This window comes from Scyliorhinus canicula, chromosome 12, assembly GCF_902713615.1.
Source record: "Scyliorhinus canicula chromosome 12, sScyCan1.1, whole genome shotgun sequence".
Taxonomy (NCBI): domain Eukaryota; kingdom Metazoa; phylum Chordata; class Chondrichthyes; order Carcharhiniformes; family Scyliorhinidae; genus Scyliorhinus; species Scyliorhinus canicula.
Genome location: NC_052157.1, coordinates 49,743,096 through 49,769,842, shown reverse-complemented (window position 1 = coordinate 49,769,842; position 26,747 = coordinate 49,743,096). Strand labels below are relative to the sequence as shown.

The 26,747-nt window shown below is 45.6% G+C and overlaps 1 protein-coding gene across 1 annotated transcript in view; it reads left to right on the top strand.

Moving 5' to 3' along the window:
- adamts17 (ADAM metallopeptidase with thrombospondin type 1 motif, 17) overlaps positions 1-26,747 on the top strand; it is a 584,360-nt gene that overhangs the window by 529,325 nt on the left and 28,288 nt on the right. The window contains 1 exon segment of the mRNA XM_038813320.1: positions 14,834-14,986. Coding sequence (XP_038669248.1) covers positions 14,834-14,986 — 153 coding nt within the window.

Sequence of the window (26,747 nt, the reverse complement as noted above, 5' to 3'; positions counted from 1 at the left end):
AGCACGTTTAGCGAGTTGGTCACGCCGCAGGTGAAGGTTACTGAGGGAGATAGAAAATGGGTGACCAAAAGAAAGAGCAAGAGTAGGAAGGCAGTGCAGGTGTCCCCTGCGGTCATCTCCCTGCAAAACAGATATACCGCTTTGAATACTGTTGAGGGAAATGGCTCACCAGGGGAAGGCAGCAGCAGCCAGGTTCATGGCACCGTGGCTGGCTCTGCTGCACAGCAGGGCAGGAAGAAAAATGGCAGGGCTATAGTGATAGGGGACTCGATCGTAAGGGGAATAGACAGGAGGTTCTGTGGACGCAATTGAGACTCCAGGATGGTATGTTGCCTCCCTGGTGCAAGGGTCAAGGATGTCTCGGAGCGGCTGCAGGACATTCTGGGGGGGGGGGGGGGGGAGACAGCCAGCTGTCGTGGTGCACATAGGCACCAACGATATAGGTAAAAAACGGGATGAGGTCCTACAAGCGGAATTCAGGGAGTTAGGAGTTAAACTAAAAAGTAGGACCTCAAAGGTAGTAATCTCAGGATTGCTACCAGTGCCACGAGCTAGTCAGAGTAGGAATGTCAGGATAGATAGGATGAATGCGTGGCTCGAGAGATGGTGCAAGAGGGAGGGATTCAAATTCCTGGGGCATTGGGACCGGTTCTGGGGGAGGTGGGACCAGTACAAACCGAACGGTCTGCACTTGGGCAGGACTGGAACCAATGTCCTAGGGGGGGTATTTTCTAGAGCTGTTGGGGAGGGTTTAAACTAATGTGGCAGGGGTATGGGAACCAATGCTGGAAGTTGGAAGGTAATAAAACAGGGACAGAAACAAAAGGAAGTAAGGGGAAAAGTGCAAGGCAGAGAAGACATAGTCAGAAATCCATAAGGGCGACAGTACAAGCTACAGTGACTGAGGGGAGCACAGTGAATAGGCCCAGTAATAACAAAAGGAATAAAACTGGAGATGTTAAGATTCAAAACAGAGGTAAAAAAACCAACATAAGTGTACTTTACCTGAATGCTCGTAGTATTCGGAATAAAGTAAATGAGTTGGTGGCACAAATCATCGTAAATGACTATGATTTAGTGGCCATTACTGAAACATGGTTAAAGGATGGTCACGACTGGGAGTTAAATATCCGAGGGTATCAAACTATTCGGAAGGACAGAGTGGATGGTAAGGGAGGTGGTGTTGCTCTGATATTTAAGGATGACATCCGGGCAATAGTAAGGGATGACATCGGTGCTATGGAGGATAAGGTTGAATCCATTTGGGTGGAAATCAGGAATAGTAAGGCGAAAAAGTCACTGATAGGAGTAGTCTATCGGCCACCAAATAGTAACGAGATGGTGGGGCAGGCAATAAACAAAGAAATAACTGATGCATGCAGAAATGGTATAGCAGTTATCATGGGGGATTTTAATCTACATGTCGATTGGTTTAACCAGGTCGGTCAAGGCAACCGTGAGGAGGAGTTTATAGACTGTATCCGCGATAGTTTCCTAGAACAGTATGTAATGGAACCTACGAGGGAACAAGCGGTCCTAGATCTTGTCCTGTGTAATGAGACAGGATTGATTCATGATCTCATAGTTAGGGATCCTCTCGGAAGGAGCGATCACAATATGGTGGAATTTAAAATACAGATGGAGGGTGAGAAAGTAAAATCAAATACTAGTGTTTTGTGTTTAAACAAAGGAGATTACAAGGGGATGAGAGAAGAACTAGCTAAGGTAGACTGGGAGCTAAGACTTTATGGTGGAACAGTTGAGGAACAGTGGAGAACCTTCCAAGCGATTTTTCACAGTGCTCAGCAAAGGTTTATACCAACAAAAAGGAAGGACGAAAGAAAGAGGGAAAATCGACCGTGGATATCTAAGGAAATAAGGGAGAGTATCAAATTGAAGGAAAAAGCATATAAAGTGGCAAAGATTGCTGGGAGATTAGAGGACTGGGAAATCTTTAGGGGGCAACAGAAAGCTACTAAAAAAGCTATAAAGAAGAGTAAGATAGAGTATGAGAGTAAACTTGCTCAGAATATAAAAACAGACAGTAAAAGTTTTTACAAATATATAAGACAAAAAAGAGTGGCTAAGGTAAATATTGGTCCTTTAGAGGATGAGAAGGGAGTTTTAATAATGGGAAATGAGGAAATGGCTGAGGAACTGAACAGGTTTTTTGGGTCGGTCTTCACAGTGGAAGACACAAATAACATGCCAGCGACTGATAGAAATGAGGCTATGACAGGTGAGGACCTTGAGAGGATTGTTATCACTAAGGAGGGAGTGATGGGCAAGCTAATGGGGCTAAAGGTAGATAAGTCTCCTGGCCCTGATGGAATGCATCCCAGAGTGCTAAAAGAGATGGCATGGGAAATTGCAGATGCACTAGTGATAATTTACCGAAATTCACTAGACTCTGGGGTGGTCCCGGTGGATTGGAAATTAGCAAACGTGACGCCACTGTTTAAAAAAGGAGGTAGGCAGAAAGCAGGAAATTATAGACCAGTGAGTTTAACTTCGGTAATAGGGAAGATGCTGGAATCTATCATCAAGGAAGAAATTGCGAGGCATCTGGATAGAAATTGTCCCATTGGGCAGACGCAGCATGGGTTCGTTAAAGGCAGGTCATGCCTAACTAATTTAGTGGAATTTTTTGAGGACATTACCAGTGCAGTAGGTAACGGGGAGCCGATGGATGTGGTATATCTGTATTTCCAGAAAGCCTTTGACAAGGTGCCACACAAAAGGTTGCTGCATAAGATAAAGATGCATGGCATTAAGGGTAAAGTAGTAGCATGGATAGAGGATTGGTTAATTAATAGAAAGCAAAGAGTTGGGATAAATGGGTGTTTCTCTGGTTGGCAATCAGTAGCTAGTGGTGTCCCTCAGGGATCCGTGTTGGGCCCACAATTGTTCACAATTTACATTGATGATTTGGAGTTGGGGACCAAGGGCAATGTGTCCAAGTTTGCAGATGACACTAAGATGAGTGGTAAAGCGAAAAGTGCAGAGGATACTGGAAGTCTGCAGAGGGATTTGGATAGGTTAAGTGAATGGGCTCGGGTCTGGCAGATGGAATACAATGTTGACAAATGTGAGGTTATCCATTTTGGTAGGAATAACAGCAAACGGGATTATTATTTAAACAATAAAATATTAAAGCATGCCGCTGTTCAGAGAGACTTGGGTGTGCTAGTGCATGAGTCACAGAAGGTTGGTTTACAAGTGCAACAGGTGATTAAGAAGGCAAATGGAATTTTGTCCTTCATTGCTAGAGGGATGGAGTTTAAGACTAGGGAGGTTATGTTGCAATTGTATAAGGTGTTAGTGCGGCCACACCTGGAGTATTGTGTTCAGTTTTGGTCTCCTTACTTGAGAAAGGACGTACTGGCGCTGGAGGGTGTGCAGAGGAGATTCACTAGGTTAATCCCAGAGCTGAAGGGGATGGATTATGAGGAGAGGTTGAGTAGACTGGGACTGTACTCGTTGGAATTTAGAAGGATGAGGGGGGATCTTATAGAAACATTTAAAATTATGAAGGGAATAGATAGGATAGATGCGGGCAGGTTGTTTCCACTGGCGGGTGACAGCAGAACTAGGGGGCATAGCCTCAAAATAAGGGGAAGTAGATTTAGGACTGAGTTTAGGAGGAACTTCTTCACCCAAAGGGTGGTGAATCTATGAAATTCCTTGCCCAGTGAAGCAGTTGAGGCTCCTTCATTACATGTTTTTAAGGTAAAGATAGATAGTTTTTTGAATAATAAAGGGATTAAGGGTTATGGTGTTCGGGCTGGAAAGTGGAGCTGAGTCCACAAAAGATCAGCCATGATCTAATTGAATGGCGGAGCAGGCTCGAGGGGCCAGATGGCCTACTCCTGCTCCTAGTTCTTATAACAAAAATATCCAGTAAGAAAACAGCACTGCCTGCCTCAAGTTTGAAAAGTGTGAAAGATCTACTCCACAAAGGTTACTGGCCACAGAACAGCATGGAGGCAACTTGCCTGTGACTGGATAGAAGGGGTCACACTGCTCATTACGACTTTAAGTTATATTTTTGTATCATCTTTAACATAGAAGAAATCCCAAGGTGGTTTATTTTTTGGTGCAAAATGGAAGCCAAGCCTGTAGATCGAATAGTCATGTGATGACACGGCTACTTAAAGGGTCACATGACAGAAGCGCTGCGGTTCTCCCCGGAAGGTGGGCAGAGTACAAGCGTGTAGAACTGCTGATACTATTGGACAAACTATTGTTGTTCTGAGTCCTTGGTGTAGGAGCGGTTTCAAGACCTGTGCATTGAGTCAGCTTCCACGTGGATTCTTCCCTGTGGCTCAACTCAGTACAGAGATCAACAGACACATCAGCAATCTGGATAAGATGGCTTATTTATTAATCCAACCTTGGTTACGTGTCCACAGAAATGAGGTCTGGATAATGCCAAGATATATCGACTCAACACTGATAAAAACACATCAATTATGCAATTTCCGAAAATCAATAGCCCACCCCAGTTGGACTCGATCCAGTCCCTGAAGCTGTCATGTTTAAACCTTATCCAATAAAATTGCAATCAGCCCATGATTGAGCCTCATCCTGTTAGCTGTGTTTACAAAAAGGCTTGACGTCAATCTTAGCATCCTAAGTTGTTTTTCCCCATCTCACCATCCTGCGCACTCATTGTTCATGAGGGCCAGGATGGCAGAACTGGCATCCTGTTCACTCCATGGATTGTTTTAGAAAGCCAGGATATCAAAAGTGACTTAGAACATAGAACATAGAATAGTACAGCACAGAACAGGCCCTTCGGCCCTCGATGTTGTGCCGAGCAATGATCACCCTACTCAAACCCACGTATCCACCCTATACCCGTAACCCAACAACCCCCCCCCAACCTTACTTTTTTTTTTAGGACACTACGGGCAATTTAGCATCGCCAATCCACCTAACCAGCACATCTTTGGACTGTGGGAGGAAACCGGAGCACCCGGAGGAAACCCACGCACACACGGGGAGGACATGCAGACTCCGCACAGACAGTGACCCAGCCGGGAACCGAACCTGGGACCCTGGAGCTGTGAAGCATTTATGCTAACCACCATGCTACCGTGCTGCCCTTTTCGTTTCCAGAGGATATTGGAGGCCACTGATAAAAACATGCATATACTAGTAATTTGCTAGATCACACATTTTGTGTGTCTCAAAAAAATGGTCAAGTTAGCTAGCCTAAATCCCATCATGCATTATGGTTCCTGCTTGTAGCAAGAATTTGATTACTTATTACTGCTATGTCCTAAAAGTACACTTCCTATAATTAATCTCAATCCTTAATAAACTAACTTATGTAAAACTACTCTAGTAGCATCCTAGCTATTCAGTTTTAAGAGGTCTCACTGCTGGACCCACCTTCAATCCCCCCTTTTGGCCCTTGGCTAGCCCAAGAACAGGCCATTAAATAGACATATTAAACCTGCTGGAGTCTGGCCTAGGTGTGTAATGGTCAACAGATAAGAGCTGTAATAATTCCTTTTTATCTATGGGGTGACTGTCTTTCTGACATTCCCTAAAGTGGCGCCTGACGCAACAGAGCATAATAAAAAGACGAGCAATATAAACAGCTGCAAAATTACAACAATGTGTGTATAATACGTATCCATGGATGGATATAGGTATTCAGTCTCCAATTCCATATTCTAGAGAAAAAATGCTGTGATTTAAACCGTTCCTCAGCCTTCTCAGCATGAGTCTTGATGAGATCGCACTCCTTGTTCCAGAGGTGGTCAATCTGCGTTGCCTCCTTAAATCCTTCCCTGTTGGTCCGCAAGTGCGGGATTCGTGGAAGTCCCTTCTGGACGTATTGGTGAATCCGTTGGTCATCGTCAGTTCGCTCGAGGTCATCTGTTTCCATGATGGACACATCCCTGTATGGCGTCAGTTCATGACGGCCAATGATAATAGACTCGGACAAATTGGTTAGAACAACATTATGCCCAGGCAATTCACACACAATGCCACGCCTGGTATAGTTGTACGACGTAACTCATTAATTGTTGTCTGAAATTGTTGTCATGCTCCACATGAGCCAATTAACCAGCTGGCTAAGGTCTGTAGTAATTTCGGCATCTTGTATATATCCTTGACTGCAGCTCTCATTTGCCCTTCCATAACTTCAATCTCTTCACTTACCTTTGCAATGTCAAGGGCGTTGACAGTCGAAACTCCTGCCCCATATCCTCCAACTGCTAATTCCCCTATGTCTCTCTGTTGTTGCTTATGTGTTTTCAATCCATTCCCGTCCAAAATCTCCCTCTCCAAGGCTACAATCCATTGTGGACCATAACAATAGGCTAGTAGGCTGGCGATATTAATCATAACTTTCACATGTTCATATCCTGGTACTATCATCACTGATTCATCAGTGGGGGTGAGAACTAACCCGTGTCCCATAGTATGGCTAATGATATGCTCACCACATTCGGGCCTGGGGGTTGTCCTTGGACTCATGGTTGTAACCGAGCTGGTGCTCGCCGGTGTCACAGTGGTGGTGGTAGGCTTCTGCCTGGTCCCCACCCTTATCCTGTGGGGTGCTTGCTTCCTACAATATCCCACCCGATTCTCGGGCTCCTTTGCTGACTGGCTGCCTACCTCACTTCTCCAATGCAAAACTGTTAATCTATCACATATCATCTCATGATTTGTAATACGGAGAGCTGCCATGGATTCATACAGTGAATTTCCAGACAGTCCCCTATAACTTTATATTTCACAATCTGGCGATTTGGGCCATCGATGGCATTTAACGTTTTCTGATCGGTCATTTTAAAAAACAATTTTAGAGTAGTGTTCGTAATAAATAGTTTTGTTGTAAAACAAAGTCTAATGTTCTTTGTAAACGCTACCACTTTAAGATTAAACATCAGCATAATCAACGGACGTTACATGGTTTCTCGGAGTGAATGTCGAAAGAGAACAGTTAGGGAAATTTAGGTACAGTGAGAAGACACAAGAAAACAATCGGAGACTTGGAGAAAATCGACTGCAAAACAACATCCTACCAGGATCGTCGAAGTGAGATGGAAGCATTGAAGACTCCCTTGTCAACTGCTCACGACTGGTAATGTAGATGTGAACTGGCGTGTTTTCAAGCAAGAGTCCTTTTTACGTGCATCTCAAAGAGCAATCCTGCAATTTCGCAGACCTCCATGATGCATTGATAAAAGCCTAAATTATAAACTGTCTGCAACCTGATAAATTAACTGAACGATTGCTGAGGGAAAACAATTTAAAACTAGAAGACGCCATAAAAATATGCAAAGCCAGTGAGATTGCACAAAAGCAAATCACTGAGATCCAAACACAAGAAAGACACGAGAAAAAAGAGGGCGCGACCGACGCCACCTTTGCTGTGTCGCAGCGGGATCAGAAGCGTCCGGGCGACGGACATTTTCAGAAAGTTTCAGAGAACACCATTTTACATCGGAGGTGCGGCAGAACGCATTGCCTGAGAAAATGTCCTGCATATGGAAAAACATGCGGCAGATGCTCCAAGAGAAACCATTTTGCCCAGCAATGCCTGTTGATTTCAAGAACACAGCAACCTAAGAGTGTTAATGTCATATCCAAGGCTAAAAAAATGGGTGATTCGTCAATTATGCAAAGTGAACAGGCAAGTTGAGTTTAATGATGCACCAGATGTCCTGGAAGGTTCTATTTTCATGGACACGATCAATGAAGGCGCTGAACAACAACAAAAATAGAAGAAGGAATAACAAACCACTTGGATAATTGGACGATTCCATTCATAATTAATCAAACCAGCACAAACATCAAACTGGACACAGACCAGAGCAAATTTAATCAACAAAGCAGACCTGCTGAAGATGTGGATTCAACCACGAATAGAGGAAAATGATAGCAATCTCACCGACCACCATGGCGCACCAATTAAGGCGTTAATTGGACTTAAAGTCTTCAGAAATTAACTTGCAAGGTGTAACCTGCAAGTCAAAGTGAATGCACAATTATTCACAGTTAAATTTGCAACTGTTGAAGCAGACAAGTGATCACTGCTAGGCGCAGCAGCAACGATTATACGATACAGACACCAACGATACAAATACCGACTATACAGACACCAAAGATACAGACACTGGCGATATACCAATTGCGCACAGGCTTCCATAGATTCAAAGTCAGTACAGACTCCAGAGAAACAATCCAAGACTCAGGCCACAGCTCCATACACAGCGAATTACAAAAAAGATTCCACTTAAACGGTGGTGGACCAAGAAGATACGGGTGCCCTCGAGAGTGTGAAACAATGTATAAATACCAAGTCGGAAGTCGACAGAAACAAAGTCTTCAAAGCGAAGCAGAAGGCTGCTTCAGACGATGACTGTACGGGTTCTGGATGTCTCCTTGAAAAGAAACACAACGGTGATGTCAATGACTGCTCATCAAACATCAAACAGAAATATTGTGTCAAAACAATAGAAAACACGAACGAACGGTCCGAACAGCAGGACAAAAGAGAGTTTGAAAAGCATGGAAAGAAATCAAATAAGCCAAAAAGCACTGATCTTGAGTGACAAACAAAAGACAACTGGCATATTGTATCATATCATGGCCTCACAAAAGAAAATGGTGACCTTTTGGAATTGAAACAGCACCATGAGCTAGAAATGAAGGAACTAGAGAGGACACAAGCTGTGCTGCGGGAGGAGAAGAGGGGACTAGAAACCCTGCAACTTGCCTCTCGGTTTGAACGAGCAGAAATAGTGCACCAGAAACAGCTTATTGAGAAGGATCGGCAGTCATAAACCAGCTGAACACAAAGATGAATTCCCTTCAGCACAGAATTGAGTCTCCAGAGAGAGAGAGAGAATAGCCACATGAAAGGGAATTGCCTTGAATGAATTGGAAAACAAACTCACTCAGTCAAAAAGAGCACTTGAAGCAAGTGAACACAACAACAGAAATGCTGTGCTGAAATTGCAGAAACTACTCCAGTTGCATCAGGAAATCAAGCAACTGAACATCCAGAAGAAAGAGCTAACTAGAAAGACAGGAGATATGGAAACCTTCCTGCAACTGAAAAAGGCAGAGCTGCAAGTGGTGGCGGATAATCTCAGAGATACCACCGAACAGCAGTTGAGTGCAGTGAAAACCAGAGAAAAGCTGAAAGGGCATTCTGACTATGAAGAAGTTAAAAAAGAGCTGAGTATCCTGGTCGATGGGAGATGCAGCATCAGAAGGGTCTGGATCACAGGATACATCCAAAAACCTAGAGGTATTTCTGCTGCAGAAGAAGCACTCATTGCAATCTGTAAATGCAACTTTGTGTATCACCAACAGTGACCGCAATGATCCTGTTCCAACATTAGATCTAGGACAACTGCTCCAGCTCAAAGTCCAGTGTATGCAAGATATAGAAACCGAGAATCAGAAACTGCAGGACATACTTGAGGAATACAATGTGGGCAGCACGGTAGCACAGTGGTTAGCACAATTGCTTCATAGCTCCAGGGTCCCAGGTTCGATTCCCAGCTTGGGTCACTGTCTGTGTGGAGTCTGCACATCCTCCCCGTGTGTGCGTGGGTTTCCTCCGGGTGCTCCGGTTTCCTCCCACAGTCCAAAGATGTGCACGTTAGGTGGATTGGCCATGATAAATTGCCCTTAGTGTCCAAAATTGTCCTTAGTGTTGGGTGGGGTTACTGGGTTATGGGGATAGGGTGGAGGTGTTGACCTAGGTGTTGACCTAGGGCGCTCTTTCCAAGAGCCAGTGCAGACTCGATGGACCGAATGGCTGCCTTCTGTACTGTAAATTCTATGAAACAGGGGGTTTGCAGAAGTCAAGAATCAGGAAGTAGCAATAAAAGCACTTAAAGAAAAAATCAACGAATAAGCAGATCTTGAGCAGCAAAGCAGAAAACCTTGCTCTTGGGAAAGAGCAGAAATTACAGAATGACTTCATGGAAAAGAAAAGGAAGTTGCAGGAGACTCAAACATTTTGAGCCTCCAAATTTGAGGAAGCTGATCACAAGATTCAAGTGTTACAGACAGCCCAAGAATCAACTCAGACTGAGCTATGTGATTTAAAAGCAAAGTATGATGCAGAATCAACTGCCAAAGTGGATGAAGTTGAAGTTATCAGGAGATCTGGAAAGAGTCAATCAGAGGGCAGGGGTGGTTTAAAGAGAGACAGAGACCTTACGTAAGCAACTTTCCTCAGCTAACAAATCCCTGCAGCTGGCCACCCAGATCCACAAAGCTCCTGGTGGGGAACAAGCTATCGAAGCGCTAACACGATCAAGTCAGGAAGTTGAACTGGCAGCAAAAGACCATGAGATAATACAATTAGTTGAGGATGTACAGAGGTTACAGGCAAACATACCCAAACTCCATGAAACTTCAGCAAGTCAGGTCTCACAACTAGAGCAGTTCACGCTCAAGAAAAATGTAGATCATGGTGCATATAGATACCAAGCCTGTCTTGAGAGAGAAAACAGAAAAGAACAAAAGTTCTTCATGCTTCAGCAACAGGTCTTTCAAGAAGCAAGAAGTCAATAGTCCTTTAAAAATAGAGCGAAGAAAACATGAAGTCAATACATATTGCAATACCACAAGTACAGGAAAAAGACCACTTCAGGAACAAAGGCGGTTCAGCAGCAGAATCATTTGGAAGCCATGCAGTTTTACATGGCTAAAATCAATGTATATGTGTCTAGTTTGAATGTACATGATTATGATTCAAAATCATTTCGAAAGAAAGGAGGATGTGATGATAGGTAGACTATCATCTATATAATATTAGTAGACCATCATCATCTGTATGTGTATTATACATTATATGTTTTACTGTTGTAGTTCTAGCATCCGACCAGCAGGTGGTGCGAGTATGCAGGCACATGACACAGATGCAACATGTGTTCCACGACAAAGTGTTAGTAAGGAGTTGATAGCAGTTGCATGTTAGAGTAGCTCTGAAGTATCTGAGTGTAAGTTAGTGTTAGACCATTATTTCTAACTGTATTCATCTTAGGCATTACAGTAATCCTTTAGAGTAGTGTGAGTAATAAAAAGTTTTGTTGTAAAACAAAGCCTAATGTTCTTTGTTAACACTACCACATCAAGATTCAACATCAGCATAATCAAAGAACATGACAGAGGTGAGAGAGATTCAGCATTAGACGAACGCAACTGAAAACGTGACCTCCATTGGCGACAGAGGGAGTTGCACAAGAGGGTAGAATCACAGGTACAGAATTTTGGGGAAGGATTTGTAACAGATAGTCCAAAGATGTGTAGGTTAGGTGGATTGGCCATTATTATTGCACTGGGACAGAGTGGGGGATTGGGCCTAGGTGAGGTGCTCTTTCAGAGGGTGGGTGCAGACTCGGTAGGCCGAATGGCCTCCTTCTGCACTGTAGGGATTCTATGGATAGGGGGAGCAAGGGAGGAACAAGGCAGGGGAGAGATTTAAATATAGGGGTGGAATTGGGCCAATTTGTGCTATGAACAATTACTCAGTTCTATTGGTGCACTTATTCTCTGAATAAACTTGCAAAAATGCCAAATTTCACCAAGTAAACATCCAGTCCTTCTCACGAAGAAGGCTGCATTTTCAAATTCAGGTTCTTTGATATCTCGCGGTTTGATTTTCATGCTTTTAGATGCCGGCTCCCTTTTCTGTGATGGCAATCCTTTTGAAAATTAAGTTTACAGCTGTGTTAAGTCCTCTGCTATTGACCAGCATTCAGCCTTCAATAGGTTTTGATGAAGTTGGCCAGTAACGAAGACGGGTTTTGCATTTTGCAGGAGGTTTATCATGCTACTATTCAGTTCTGTCCTGGACAATGGCACAAGGTGGCAAAAGAAAGCTGTTTTGTCTGTCATTGCCATTTCATCCTTATTCACATTTAGTAACTTTTGAGTAAAACAATCATTGGCGGAGCTTTAATGATGACAAAAGGTGTTTGAGTGATAGTTTGTTGTATCACCAAAGCCAAGGCAGGCAGATTTCCAATTGCCGCACTCTGATGCTGGTTCCAGCATTCAGACCCGAGTACTGAGTGCCTGAGAGAAGACCTAATTCAGGACAGCTCCCTGGGATGAAAAGTAAAACGCAAATAATCAAAACCCAAGTGGAGTTTGCACTTTCTGCCTGGGTGCTCCGGGTTTCCTCCCACAGTCCAAAGGCATGCAGGATAGGTGGATTGGCTATGCTGATTTGATGTACAGGTTAGGTTATGGGGTTGCGGGGATAGGGCGGCGTGGGTGAGGGAGCAGTGCGTCTGGGTAGGGGCTCTTTCTGAGGGTCAGTGCAGACTCGATGGGCCAAATGGCATCCTTCTGCACTTGGATGTATATGAGCTGAATGCACTGCCTGATGGGGTGGTGGAAGAAGATTCAATAGGAACATTACAAAGAGAACAGGATAAATAAATGGGAGGGAAAACATTTGGAAGAAAGCAGGGAAGTGGGACTAATTGAGTGTCTCTTTCAAAGATCCACATTGGCACGATTGACTGAATTACTTCTTTCTGCACTCTATGATCCACGCTATAAAATATTACATCCAGTTAAAATCATCTTTCTTGCTGTCAATTCTGTCACTCTTAACCATTTACTTTTTTTATATAAATTTAGAGTACCCAATTATGTTTTCTCCAATTAGGGGGCAATTTAGTGTGGCCAATCAACCTACCCTGCGCATCATTGGGTTTTGGGGGTGAAACCCACGCAGACACGGGGAGAATGTGCAAACTCCACATGGACAGTGACCCAGGGTCAGGATTCGAACCCTGGTCCTCAGCGCCGCAGTCCCAGTGCTAACCATTGTGCCACATGCCGCCCTCTCGCAACCATTTGCAATCCAATTTTTCACTCCTGGCTTTGTCCCTGACATCAATAATTGACTTCTGCATTCCTCTATGAAGCAATGTTCAGAAGGGTTTCCTTTAATGCGCTTGATAATTTCATTCCTTGCTGATTAATAATTTATGGCAGTGAAACTCATTGTTCCAATTTATTGGAATGAATCATCATTTAAACAGACTAAAAATGATCATAAGCGCACAGCGGGTAAACAGATAATCACAGCCTGATGAAGACTGGACCATTTCCAAAGAGAAAATCTATCATTGCATGGGACGCTCATAATTTTTTGGCCTTTCACAGTCGTAAAAATATCCTTGCAACACCATGTCCTGAAATACACCCAGTAAGCGCCACAAACAATCACTGAGATGAGCTATTTATTTCCAAATTGTGCATTTAACTGAATTCAAATTCTCAAACTACGACGTGAACTCATGTTTTTTGATTCTTAATCCTGTATCATAACCCCTGTGCTACTATGCCCCAGTCTTGTGTATTGTGCAGCAGCTAACACAATAGAAAGGAGAGGTGATCGTATTTTGTTGGTGGGTCATTAAAAACGTTCACTAGGCAGTATACAAAACCACAGGAGTGTTGGGATGTACAGCGAGGGGTGTGACACTTAAGTCAAAGGATGTGGCACTGAATGTCTGTCTGGCCTAGTAAACCTGCCATCTAAACCTTGCAAAAACCTATGCAGGCTCTGAAAAAGCTGACAATTCCAGAAGCCAATGAAATCTAAAAAAGTAGTTGTGTAGGTTTTGTGACGTTAACTATTTTAGAATATGCAACATTACTCAATACCACCATCCCCCCTTCTCCCTCCCCCCCCCGTTAACACTAGCTCTCAGCTTCCCAACTCCCTCAGTTAGTATTGTCCCTCTGGGCCCTGGCTCTGCTGTTTTTAATACCTTAATTCTGTTTAAATACACCTAAATATAGAGTAGGCATTTTTCAGATCAACCATAAAGGGAAGACATTGGGTGCGATCTACCCGAATGGGAACTGATTCCCATAATGTGATTAGCCGGGTCGTTCTTGGTGCTTGATGAGCCGAGAAACACCATGCTATCAAATGGCCATTCAGGTAGATTGGGGGCAACAGCAGGGAACGCGTGGCCGAGGCCATGCTTAGTCCCGTCTTCTGCATTGAGGAAGTCCGCTCATCGGAACTCCACAGTGCAGGGGGAGAAATGGTGTCCCTAACTCTCGACCCCCCCCCCCCCCCCCCCCGACGTGACTCCCCCTCCCAAGCCCCAACTGAACAATAAGGGGATCCTCAGGCCCTGCTGCACCTGCCAGGCAACCCCGCCCAATCCACAGCACAGAAAAAATGCACTCTGGCAGTGCCAGACTGGCACTCAAGTTGTACTGCCAGGCTGGCAGTCTACGGCTTGCATTGGCAGTGCCAGGGTGCCACCCTCTCCAGAGAGAAAGCAAGTGGGGGCCTCCAATCCCCTGGGAGACCCCCATGTGTGCCGTTTCATCTGGTCCCCATTTGTGGAGACCAGCACTGAATGGCGCTTGCCCAAGATCACCAAGGCAAGGGAGTTTGATTTCACGCCTTGGGTAGATGGTGAAAGAGCATATTAGAGTTAGATTAGCTAATTCTTAAACTGAGACTAGCTGTCTCACTCTAATATGCAGATTTCGCAAAGGTAATCCCACCCACGATGGGCGGGATTCACATTGCAACGTCTCGAAAGATTGCATTCGATCTTGCGAGGCGTGGTGAGCCTGTTAGATCCCGGAAGAGGGATCGCCCGGCATCTGCCAGTCATGTTGCGCCATGCCACACTGCCTATTGGGCGTAACGTGGCCAATAGACCTTGCCCAAGATTTAAATGGATAATTTAAATAGCGAATAGAATCCTAGAGAATAGGGTGAGCAGATGAAAAAACGTAAACATTGAGAAAGTGGGGATGGGGAATTGCAATATTAACCCTAATCAATTTCCTACAGTGCTCAACAGACTGTGGCCGAGGAGTCCATCTGAGGACAGTGAATTGCACCAACCCACAAAGCAAATGTGATCTTGCTACTAAACCCAATGAGGAGGAGGAGTGTGAGGACCACACAAAGTGCTACAAGTGGCAGACAGGAGACTGGTCAAAGGTGTGTAACTCTATTTCTACCTGTTATTGTACCTGTGTGGTAACTTATCACCACAGTTTTATTGTCTTGCATTTGTTCATGTTGCCCACTTAGATCTAGTAGAAATTTGCAGTCCCAGTTTTTGACTCTACAGCAGGCACAAACATAGTGAAGCATTTGTGTTTTTTGCTATCTGTCAGCTACATGGTAATTTTCCAATTTGTATATTTAGCTGAATTCAGATTCTTAAACTGAGATTTCAACCCTTGATTTCATATTTACTCTACTCTGGGATCCCGCAATGTATGTGAACTGACAGTTTTGGCAGGTGGGTGATTAAAAGTGTTTACAGGCAGATTAGCAAACAACTGAAGTATTGTGATGATCAGCGATGGGTGTGATATTGGAGTCCAAGGACATGCACTGAAGTTGTACCTGGCCTGATGAGGCTACACCTCATGGGGCTTTCGTCTCCATATTACAGGAAAGATAAACAGAGGAGAGCTTCAACATTGATCCCTGAACATACAGGCTACATTAGATTGAAACTTGGTCGACGCTGAGACAATGATTTGTCCTGGCCAAAGCGCAACTGTTGTTAGTCTCTTCAAGTCCTTATCGGGAAAGTATTGAGCACACAACTAATTTTGGTAAAAAGAATTTGTCTTGGAGCAACCTGAAAGATTTTTGGTGGTGATCGGGGAGTTTTATTTGAGGTCAGAAGATTATTGATTCTACTCTGCGTTGATGAGCCTTTTACAGCGCGGATCTCAGTACATTTTGCACTCCTTTATTTCTAACAACAAAAACTTAAAAGACAGCACCTGCTGTTTGAATCTACGAGAGAGGTGAAGAACACAGATCTAAAAAGAACTAAGAGAAACCGATTTCCATTGCCTCATGGAAAGGCACGTGGGAACTCAAGGCATTAATAGTCATTACAAACAAGAGAGCTGCAGATTGTGAAGAAAGTGCCCACCTTAAAGATCTTAAGGAAGTTAATTAATGGAGAGTGGAATTGGTTTCAAAAATGCAGAAAGGGCTGGATCATATGTTCTAGTGGTGTTGCTCTCATCCAAATGACGCTACCTCTAATCATCACCCATTCCTCCCCTGCCTCAGCCCATCTGATCCTGATTCATGTTTTCCTTACCCCGAGTCTCACCTATCCCAATGCTCTTTTGGCCCGGCTCCCACCTTCCACCCTCTAAAAATCTCAGCTCACCCGAAGCTCTGCTGTCCGTATCCTAATTTACAGCAAGTCGCGTTCACCCATCACCCTTGTGTTGGTTGGCTTACATAGGCTCAGGCTCCGGCAACACCTCAAAATTAAAATTCTCATCCTCATGTCAAATCCCTTCATGACCTTGCTCTTTCTCTGTAACCTCCTCCAGCCCCAACACCTTCTGAGAACTCTGCATTTCATTACTTTGTTATTCGCCCACAAGGCACCATGCCCCTTCCCCAAATATAACTCTACCACCCCCACCCCACCCCACACCATTGTGTCGCCCATTCCTCAGACACTATTCTCTCCCACCATGCATGTTTCCACTTTAAATGTTTACAACATAAATTATTTTCTAGATATGGGGAGAATTTGAATGCCCAGAACAAGTAAATTTGGGGAAGGTGAGATCTTAAAATGTTCTGCATTTGCAATGAGGATACAACACAGCTCCAAAATGCCCAGTTCGGGGTTTAACAGGCACACATTTGGATATGTGTCAGAAATTTATTCACTAAAGTTGGGATTTATTTATTGCAGCTGTCAGATAATTATTGGGGCAATTTACACCCTTAGGAGACTTTAATGAAGCATTCGGAAATTGCTTTTAACGTTGTTCCAAATTTAACATGTTCCACATGAGTTTCCCAGGGCTTCAGTTTCAACAGTTCAGGTGAGTGTTTAAACTTGTCATTGAAGGTTTTCAAACTGACAAGTTCAGAATGTGAGGTGGGTTGGATCTGTTTGACAGCAGAGTAGGAAGACTATCACTATGCAGAGTATCAATGCTCTGGGCACAGTGGGATATGCACATAGACAAAAGATGGGAAACAGGAGGGACACAGGATGGGGAATGGAGGAACAGAGCTCATTGCCAGGGCTTCTACCTGGGGCGGGGGGTCCGTTGGCCAAGTAGCCTCTCAATCAATAGAGCAGCACGATGGCACAGTGGTTTGCCCTGCTGCCTCACAGCTCCAGGGACCCAGGTTTAATTCTGGCCTCTGGTTACTGTCTGTGAGGAGTTTGCACTTTCTCCCTGTGTCAGTGTGGGTTTCCTCCAGGTGCGCTGGTTTCCTCCCACAGCCCAAAGATGTGCATGATAGGTGGATTGGCCATGCTAAATTTTCCCTTAGTGTTCAAAAGGTTAGATGAGGTTACTGGATTACGAGGATAGAGTGGAGGCATGGGTTTAAGTAGGGTGCAGTTTCCAAGGGCCGGTGCAGACTCGATTGTCCAAATGGCCTCCTTCTGTACTATAAATTCTATGATTCTAACCTGGAGTCAGTGTCCAAAGCAGCCAATCTGGCATTACTCATTCCAATTCACAGGCTAATTGGACAATAATTGCTGTTGTTCTGAACAAATCCTCCACAGGTAGCTCTGGTTCCCATCCTGAATTTATTCTAAGGATTCTATGTTCTTATGTTCCTCCTGATCTCAATCCTCCCTTGATAATGAATGGATTGTGAGAGTGCACATGAGTGAGAGTACATATGGGAGACAGCGAGCGTGTGTGTGCAAGAGAGAGTGTACATGAGTGAGTGTGAGAGAGCGAACGCATGTGAGTGAGGGCGGGCGGGCATGTCAGTGGGTGTGCTCACCCTGGAGACACTGAGTGAAAAACACACGCGCGCACACATGCACACAAAATCTGTCTCTGAGTGTGTACCACCAGAGTCAAACACAAGGGTGGTGTTAGTTGAACTCCATTCCTTAGTATGGTGCCAATCTCCTCCCCTTGCAGCCTACTCTGTTTCTCCCTAACTCTGCTTCTTAAATAAAAGGGCAAGTGAGGTTTTATTGGTTAGCTCTGCTGCTAGGCATTTTTTAATAGTCATTTTTATTCATTACTCTTTTTTTAAGGTGGCCAATTTATTGCTTTGAAGTTGATTTTTTTCACTCAGAAAGTTGTTTATGTTTTCTTTGTGCCCTCACTTTCTGTTTAATGTTGGGCCAAACCAGATCTCAGGCAGCTGCTGTTGGGTTTCTTGTTGAAGGGGCATGAGAGGTTCACAAGAGTCCGATTGAATTTTTTGGGATAGGGTGTGGGGGTCGGGGACGGTAAGGGTTGGAAATGCTCTGCCCATCTGGCTATTCCTGTGCAGAAAGAAACAGAAGGTCAGTGACCCTTCGTCAGAACTCGTGCAAATCGTGGACCTGAGGCATTGACTCTGCTTCTATCTCCACAGATGCTGCCTGGCTGCTGATTATTTCCAGCATTTTCTGTTTATATTTCAAATTTCCAGCATCCGCAGTACTTTACTGTCCTATCATATGCTCGGTACTGGGCACTTGTAGGTGCTGGTAGTATCTATTTAAAATGAGAAAATATTTATCCTCAATGCAAAGTGTGATTTTACTGTTCAGGACATGGCTTGGAGAAGATAGGATACCTCCTGCGAACATGGCTCACAGCATCCTTAAGGAACCAATGAGGTGAAGGAGCCCTGGAAAGAGAATCACATGACCACAGGTCATCAAGTCACTTTCTACATTGTATTCATGATCGAGGCACAACGCTCTCTTTGCGTCCAACCGTGCCTTTTTGGTTGCTGGAGAATACCATGTCCCTCTTCCTCCAAAATGCATTCAACAGTAATTCCTGTGAGGCATCATTTAATCTGGGTGCCACCTTAGCGCTACATCCATCATCGATGCTGATAATCTCCATTAGTGGATATTCCTTCTCGAGATCATGTCCTCCACGTCAGCAGCATGTCTGTCATCTAGCTTCAAGACACAAAGTCCAGATGTCAGCTTAGTAGGCACAGTTGAGTTAAGATTGCAGATGCCAACCTGTTCTGTTGATTTCTGGAATTGACCCACAAACTGCTACCCAGTTGGTAGCGAGAATATTCCCCTTGTTAGAATTCTCTGTGATCCTGAAAATGCAGGGGTGGGCCTCCTTTTTGCTTCTTAGCAGCTGATTTTACAACTGAGTGGTTAGCTGGGCTACTTCAGAGGGCATTAAGTAATGCGTATATAGAGCTATGTGCTTTCCCGGGTCAGGTTTCCTTTACTCCAGCGCATTGGCGAGACAGTTGAATCTTCAACGACAAACCAGAAATTTGTATGGCCCTTTTTCCTCAAGTTAACCCACAAATTCCCAAAAGGGTTCTCAAAAGCCTGATCGTGAGTTAATTCTGGGCAAATGAATGCAAGATACACTATGTCAACCACGTAGGGTAGGAATATGCTATAGAAAGCTGCATGCTCATTCTGAATAAAACTAGAAAATGTTAGAAATATTCAGTATCTCTGGTGAGAGAAACAGTTAGCGTTTCAAGTCAATGTCCTTTTATCAACAACTTGAATGTCAGTAGCATTCCAGTGTTCGTCACAGGAGCATTTAAAAACAAAGATCGAGATTCTCCGATCCGGGATCGCCCCACCACCATTGCCAGCGAGAACGGAGAATCTGGTGCTCAGCCAAAACTCCATTCACTACAGTGGGACCGGAGGATCCCGGCAGCGTGAACAGACAGCAAATTCCAGCTAATGTCTGCCACTGAACCACATAAGGAGCCACTAGGTCAGATTACCAGTTCATAAGATATGGGAGCAGAATTAGGCCATTCAGCCCATTGGGTGTGCTGCGCCATTCTATCATGGCTGATGTTTTCCTCACCTGCTACCCGCAATGTTACAGGCCAAGAGCTGAAAAGTACAAGGAGTGGAAGTTTACCTTTGCTGCAGTCACATAGGATGTAAGGGGCGGGGTTTTCCATACCCTCCATGGCGTGATTCGCTGCGGTGGAGTTGGCCCACCATTGGCCAGCGGCAGGACTGGAAGATCCCGCCGGCGAAAACGGCCGGAGAACCCCGGCCCATTTCCGATGCTGTGGCAGGGGCAGAAACCTGATTGGAGTAATTCAAACGTGGAGTTTCGGGAAAGATGGGAGCGGATTTGGAAGGCAACTTTGGAGTAGAAAGGGAGATTGGAGACTGGACGGTACTTTGAAAGGCGACAGGGTCAGAGGTTTGTTTACTGAGGAGAGGGCTGTTAACCACAGAGATAAGGGTGAGGGAGACGACACCTGAAGTGAGGAAACCCTTGGCAATATGGGCTCACAGGAGGACGAAGCGTGATGAGTAGTTTAGTGGAGATAGAATTGAGGGAACAGGGGGTGGGTCTCACGGACAGGTTTAGGACACTGGGCTAAATCGCTGGCTTTTAAAGCAGACCAAGGCAGGCCAGCAGCACGGTTCAATTCCTGTACCAGCCTCCCCGAACAGGCGCCGGAATGTGGCGACTAGGGGCTTTTCACAGTAACTTCATTGAAGCCTACTCGTACCAATAATTGATTTTCATTTCATTTCATTTTCAGAAACTAAGACGCGAGTTCAGCGCTAGGGCAGGGGGAAATCATTGAAGGAAGATTTGGTCAGGTGGGCTAGTGCAGTGCATCTCAAACTATCTGATGTGGCGGACCGGCAGTTTTTTTTTTCAATGTGCCAGGGACCGGTGAGCGAAACAAGCCAATCCAGGATTACTGTCTCTTTCTTTTCTGGAAACACTCCAAGTACCGGCATCGGTACGCGTACCACACTTTGAGAAGCACTGGGCTTGTGGAAGGGAGGGATGCAGCTGACCTCAAGCTTAGTGATGAACAAGTCCATGAACTCCTCACGCTTGTTATTGGAGGTGAGGGGAGAGGGTTTGAGAAGATGGCTGACAGCAGAGAAACCTTTGCATTCTGGGAGGATCCTGTAATAGTGAGAGTTGATAGTGTTTTAAGTGGTCCAGTTAGATCTGTCAGCAATTAGTGGACCAGTAGTCTGCCAAATCCTTTCAACCCCTTACCCTTTGGACTTAAAGGAGCAGAGACGATTGCCATGCCAGGGAAGCAGCCAGGGTACGAGAGAATATTGGTTTCATTGGATTTGGATTTTTTGTCCCGTCTACCGAGATATAGTGAAAAGTATTGTTCTGTGTACAGTCCAGACAGATCGTTCCATAAATGAAAAATATAGGACGTATGAGAGATACATAATGTAAATACATAGACATTGGATGAAGCATACCGAGCGTAGTACTACCCAGCTGTGTGGAGAGATCAGTTCAATCCATGAGAAGGTCATTCAGGAGTCTAGTAACAGTGGGAAAGAAGCTATTTTGAATTGGGGACGATGGCATCCAAGCTACAGAAATGTTGTGGCGAGGAGAAGACCAAAGGATAAATATGTGAGATTTTGAAAGAGCAGAATTGAGTATATACTCACTTTAACACTGGACCCTACATTTTAATTATATATTCGTTGGCGCACTTTACGCCTTGCAAGTATTTTCATAATCAGCCGAGCGGAGCATTTATTTATAGAGCAACATGTTATTGTCTATAATTGATGTGACATGGGGCTTAGGTTTGGTACCTTGGAGAGCTTTGAGTAATGCAGTCTTGAAAATAATGCGCTGTGTACTTTTTATTAGTCTATTAAGCGTATTTAATTATTGAATTAAACCAATTAGGTAGCACACAAATTGAACCAAATTCCTGTTTCTGGAGGAATAAATTTAGGTGAAATGTCCTTCAAGCTACTGAGCCAACACATTAAACAGCTCAAGCTTAATTTGGTTTCTAAATCAGTATGGCGTTTATAACCAATCAGCACCACTTACAGCAGCATCAACAACAACTGCACTTGTACATGCAGGATACTGTGGTATAGTGGCAATATCGCTGGCCATACACTGGGCCAGGAATCACTGATCATCATAAAAACCCATTGGTTCATCAAAATGCTGTAGGCCAGGACCTGGCCTACATGTGACTCCAGACCCAGAACAGTGTAGCTGACTCTGAACTGCTCTCTTACAATGACCACTCAGTTCAAGGGCATTTATATACATTTTTAAGAGTAGCATATGCTGACCCTGCCTGAATCCCATGTAAGAATAAAGAAACATAAAGCATCCCACGTACTTCACAGGAGCATCATCAACTAAGAATTTGAGACCGAGCCACACCCTGGGATATTAGGACAGGTTGATAAAATGGCTAAGATCATCTTAAAGGTTTAGGAACGAACTCTAAAGTGTAGGATCCACCACAACCATCAATTGTGAGTGAAGAAAAAAAACTATGGATGCACAGGGAGTCAGACTTTTAAAAAAATTTTAGAGTACCCAATTCATTTTTCCAATTAAAGGGCAATTTAGCATGGCCAATCCACCTAACCAGCACATCTTTGGGTTGTGGGGGTGAAACCCACGCAGACACTGGGAGAATGTACAAACTCCACACGGACAGTGACCCAGGGTCAGGATTCGAACCCGGATCCTCAGTGCTGTAGGCAGCAATGCTAAGGGAGTCAGACTTGGAGGAGCACAGAGATCTCCAAGATTTGTAGTGCTGAAGGAAGTCGCAACACATACACGGTGGCCCACCTCGATGCGGGAGCCGCCGACATGGCAGAGCCACACAGCGGGCCCACAAGGAGGAAGGTAGGTCCCTCCCAGATCACGGTAGCCCCCGAGCGCAAGCCTGGCCACCGCTGAGGCCCCCCCGGAGTCAGATAACCCCCCCCGCCCCCCACCAGAACCGCCACCGTAGCCATGAGTCCCAGCTCCTGCTGGGTGGTACCACATGTAAACGACGCCGGCAGGGGTTCGGCCGGTCGACCGCAGAGAATTGTCGCGGGGGCCTGTACCAATGGCCCCCGACCGGCGCCGGAACTGGCGGGTCCGTGGAGAATCATGGAAGTGGTGTTGTGCCGGATTTCCGCCATGAGCAGCTATTCTCCGTCCCCGTGCTGGGCGCGATTCCGGCGCTGAGGGTCAGAGAATCCCGCCTTGGGGGTGGCAAGGAGAGCGAGGGATTTCAAATCAAAGCATTTCAGCAGAGGAGCTAATGTAGGTATATACGAGGGTACAGGGTGATGGGACAAATTCATAAGACCACAAGAAATAGGAGCAGGAGTATATCATTCAGCCCACCAAATCTACCCCGCCATTCAATAAGACCAAGGCTGTTAAATCCACAAATTGTATATGGTGAAGAAAGAAGCCTGAAGCTTGACTTTTACCCAACTGTACCAGCTGTGTCCATTTATAGTTGAGCCAATGATCATAACCTATCTTTAACAATGTTAATGGATCCCGCTGCTGGTGAGGGCATTTAATGAGGCAAGGCAGCAGGGTGTTCTTCCCCCAACAATGTCACAGGCTTCGATTTCATTGATCCTGAAGCGGGAGAAGGACCCAGAGCAATGTGGATCATACAGACTAATCTCCCTACTGAATGTCGATGCTAAATTGCTGGCCAATATTCTGGCCTCAAGGATGGAGGACTGTGTTCCGGGTGTGATAGGGGAAGACCAGACGGGGTTTGCTAAAGGCAGGCAGCTAATGGCCAACGTTAGAAGGTTCCTGAATGTAATCATGATGCCCTCCAAGGGGGGGAAGGCAGAGGTGGTGGTCGCTATGGACGCGGAGAAGGCCTTCGACTGGGTGGAATGGAATTATTTGTGGAATGTCCTGGGACGGTTTGGGTTTGGGCAGGGCTTTATTGACTAGGTTCGGTTGCTGTACCAGGCACCGGTGGCGAGTGTGCGGACGAACCGGGTGAGTTCGGACTACTTTAAACTGCACCGGGGGGGTAGACAAGGCAAGGATGTCCTCTCTCCCCACTGTTTTTTGCCTTGGCTATAGAGCCATTGGCGATGGCGCTGAGAGCGTCAAGGGAGTGGAAGGGGCTAGTCTGGTGGGGGGGGGGGGGCAGGCAGGGTGGAACACAGGGTCTTGTTATATGCAGACGATCTACTCCTATATACTTCGGACTCATTAGGGGGGATGGGGGAGATTATGCGGATCTTAGGGGGAATTGGGCCGGTTCTCGGGGTACAAATTGAATATGGGTAAGAGCGAGGTTTTTGTGATCCAGGTGAGGGGGCAGGAGAGGAGACTGGGGGAGTTGCCGTTTAAAGTGATGGGAGGGAGATTTCGCTACCTGGGTATTCAGGTGGCACGGGGTTGGGAGCAGCTACATAAATTTAATCTGGCCTGGTTAGTTGAACAAATGAAGGAGGACTTTCGGAGGTGGAATATTCTCGCATTGTCACTGGCGGGTAAGTACAGACCGTAAAAATGACGGTCCTCCCGAGATTTCTGTTTGTTTTCCGCTGCCTCCCTATTTTTATACCAAAAGCCTTTTTTAAGCGGGTGAATAGGGTGATATCTGGGTTTGGGTGAGCGGGTAAAATCCCGTGAAAGTACTGTTGGAGCGGAGCCGAGGGGGCGGGGGCGGGTGAGAGTGCTAGCACTGCCGAACTTTAGGAACTACCACTGGGCAGCAAATATAGCTACGATTAGGAAGTGGGTAGGGGAGGAGGGGTCGTGTGGGGGTGGGTGCAGGCGGCCACATGTAAGGCCACAAGTTTGGTAACGGCTGCTCTGCCGTTCTCGCCAGCCTGGTACACCACAAGCCCAGTGGTAGTGGTGGCCCTGAGAGTTTGGAGACAGTGACGGAAGCATATGGGAGTGGGGGGAGGGGGCTCCAATTTGTGGTAATCACCGGTTTATCCCAGGGAGGATGGACGGAGGGTTTCGGAAATGGCAGAGGGTAGGTAGTGAGAGGCTGGGGGATCGGTTTATCGATGGGAGCTTTCCCTGTTTGGAGGATTTGGAGGAGGAGTTTGAACTGTTGGGAGGGAATGGGTTTCTGTATCTGCAGGTAAGGGATTTTGTGCAAAGGCAGGTTTCGACCTTTCCGCTTCCAGCACCACAGGGGATCGAGGACAAGGTAGTTTCTAGAACGGGGTGGGGAGGCACAGGTATCAGAAATCTATAAAGAACTTAGGGGTGGGAGGAAACCTAGATAATGGAGGGGTAGCACGGTAGCATGGTGGTTAGCATAAATGTAAATACATTTGATTGGAAAAAAAAGAATTGGGCGTTTTTAATTTATTTTTAAAAGACTTCCCTATTTATATACTCCACTCCCTTCGCAATAAAGGCCAACATTCCATTTGCCCGCCTTCCTAATTACTTGCTATACTTTTGAATTACTTTTGTGATTCATGTTCGAGGACGCCCAGATCCCTCTTATTGCAGTATTCTGCAATCTCTCTTTGTAAAATTAATATTCTGCTTTTCCATTCTTCCTGTCAAACGGGACAAGTTAACATTTCACCACATTATACTCTTATCTGCCATTTTTTGCCCACTCACTTAACCTATCTAAAACTCTTTGTAGACTTTCTGTATCCTTCTCACAACTTAGTTCCTATTTATTTTTGTATCAACAAATTTGGCCGCAATGCAATCAGTCCCTTCATCTAAGGCATTTATATGGATTCTAAGTTGTTGCGGTCCCAGCACTGATCCCTGCGACACTCCCCTCTTTGGGCAGAATTTTCAGGTTTTGAAACTAAGTGCGATGGCAGGAAGGCACCTGCCCCACTGGCCAGAATGGCAGGATCCTACACCAGATCCTGCACTTGAAGCCTCATTAATTACGTACCTGTAAATTCCCCTCCCGATTCACCTGGCAGGCCAATAGCTAATTCAACCATCCACCTTCAGCTGGCGGGTTTGAAGGAATGCCACCATATTTAAATGCCAGTCCATCATACTCCTATCACTCTCTCCAGCCCACCTGTCTTCACCAGACCGTGCGGGATGTCAGCAACTCAGAGGGAAAAGGCTAGCAGCCTCAAGAATAAGCCTGTTTCTGGATTTCAGACGCCCTCCTCCCAGGCCCATGCCCCACCTAGCTCTCTACCCACCGCATCTGGAGTCTTTGTATATCACTTCCAGTAAACAATGTGGTATCCCTTTGACCCCCTTGTTTGGGAGCTTTTTACCCATCCGTGTCAGGGTCCAGGTTCCCTCCCCACGGTCTTCCCTCTGCCTTCCATTGTTCATCATCTTTAATCACTTCCTTGCCCCCTTTATCTTCGTCAAGTCACCCACCACCTCCTTTTGGCCTCACATCGCACTCCATACCTTGTCGAACTTCGGACTTTGTTTCAGAGGTTACACGAGTCCCACTGCACCGTGCTGTCCAGATAGACGCTGGTGTGTGACACTGGGTCCAACAGCTTAGTGCTGTATTGAATCCCTGCAGTGCAGAAGGAGGCCATTCGGCTCATCGAGGCTACACAGACCCGCTGACAGAGCACCCAACCTAGGTTCCCGCTCCATCCTGTAACCCCACCTAAGATTGCAAATTTTTGGAAAATTAGCATGGCCAATCCACCGAACCTGCAAATCTTTGGACTGTGGGAGGAAACCGGAGCATCTGGAGGAAACCCACGCAGACACGGGGAGAACGTGCAATCTCCACACAGACTGTCACCCAAGGCTGGAATCAAACCCGGGTCCCTGCCGCCGTGAGTCAGCCGTGCTACCACTATTCCACCCTACCACCCATGAAGACCAGCATGGAGATGGAGGGCAGGAACCAGTCTGCCTTGGCAGAGTGGTGTCCCGCGCATCAGGTGCAGTGCAGAACAATGGCAGAAAGGCTTCTTTGCACTCACCTTGAAGTCTTCATGAAACTGAGGACCGTTTTGTGCATGCCACTCTTTAGCAATTGAGTTTCAGACTGATGT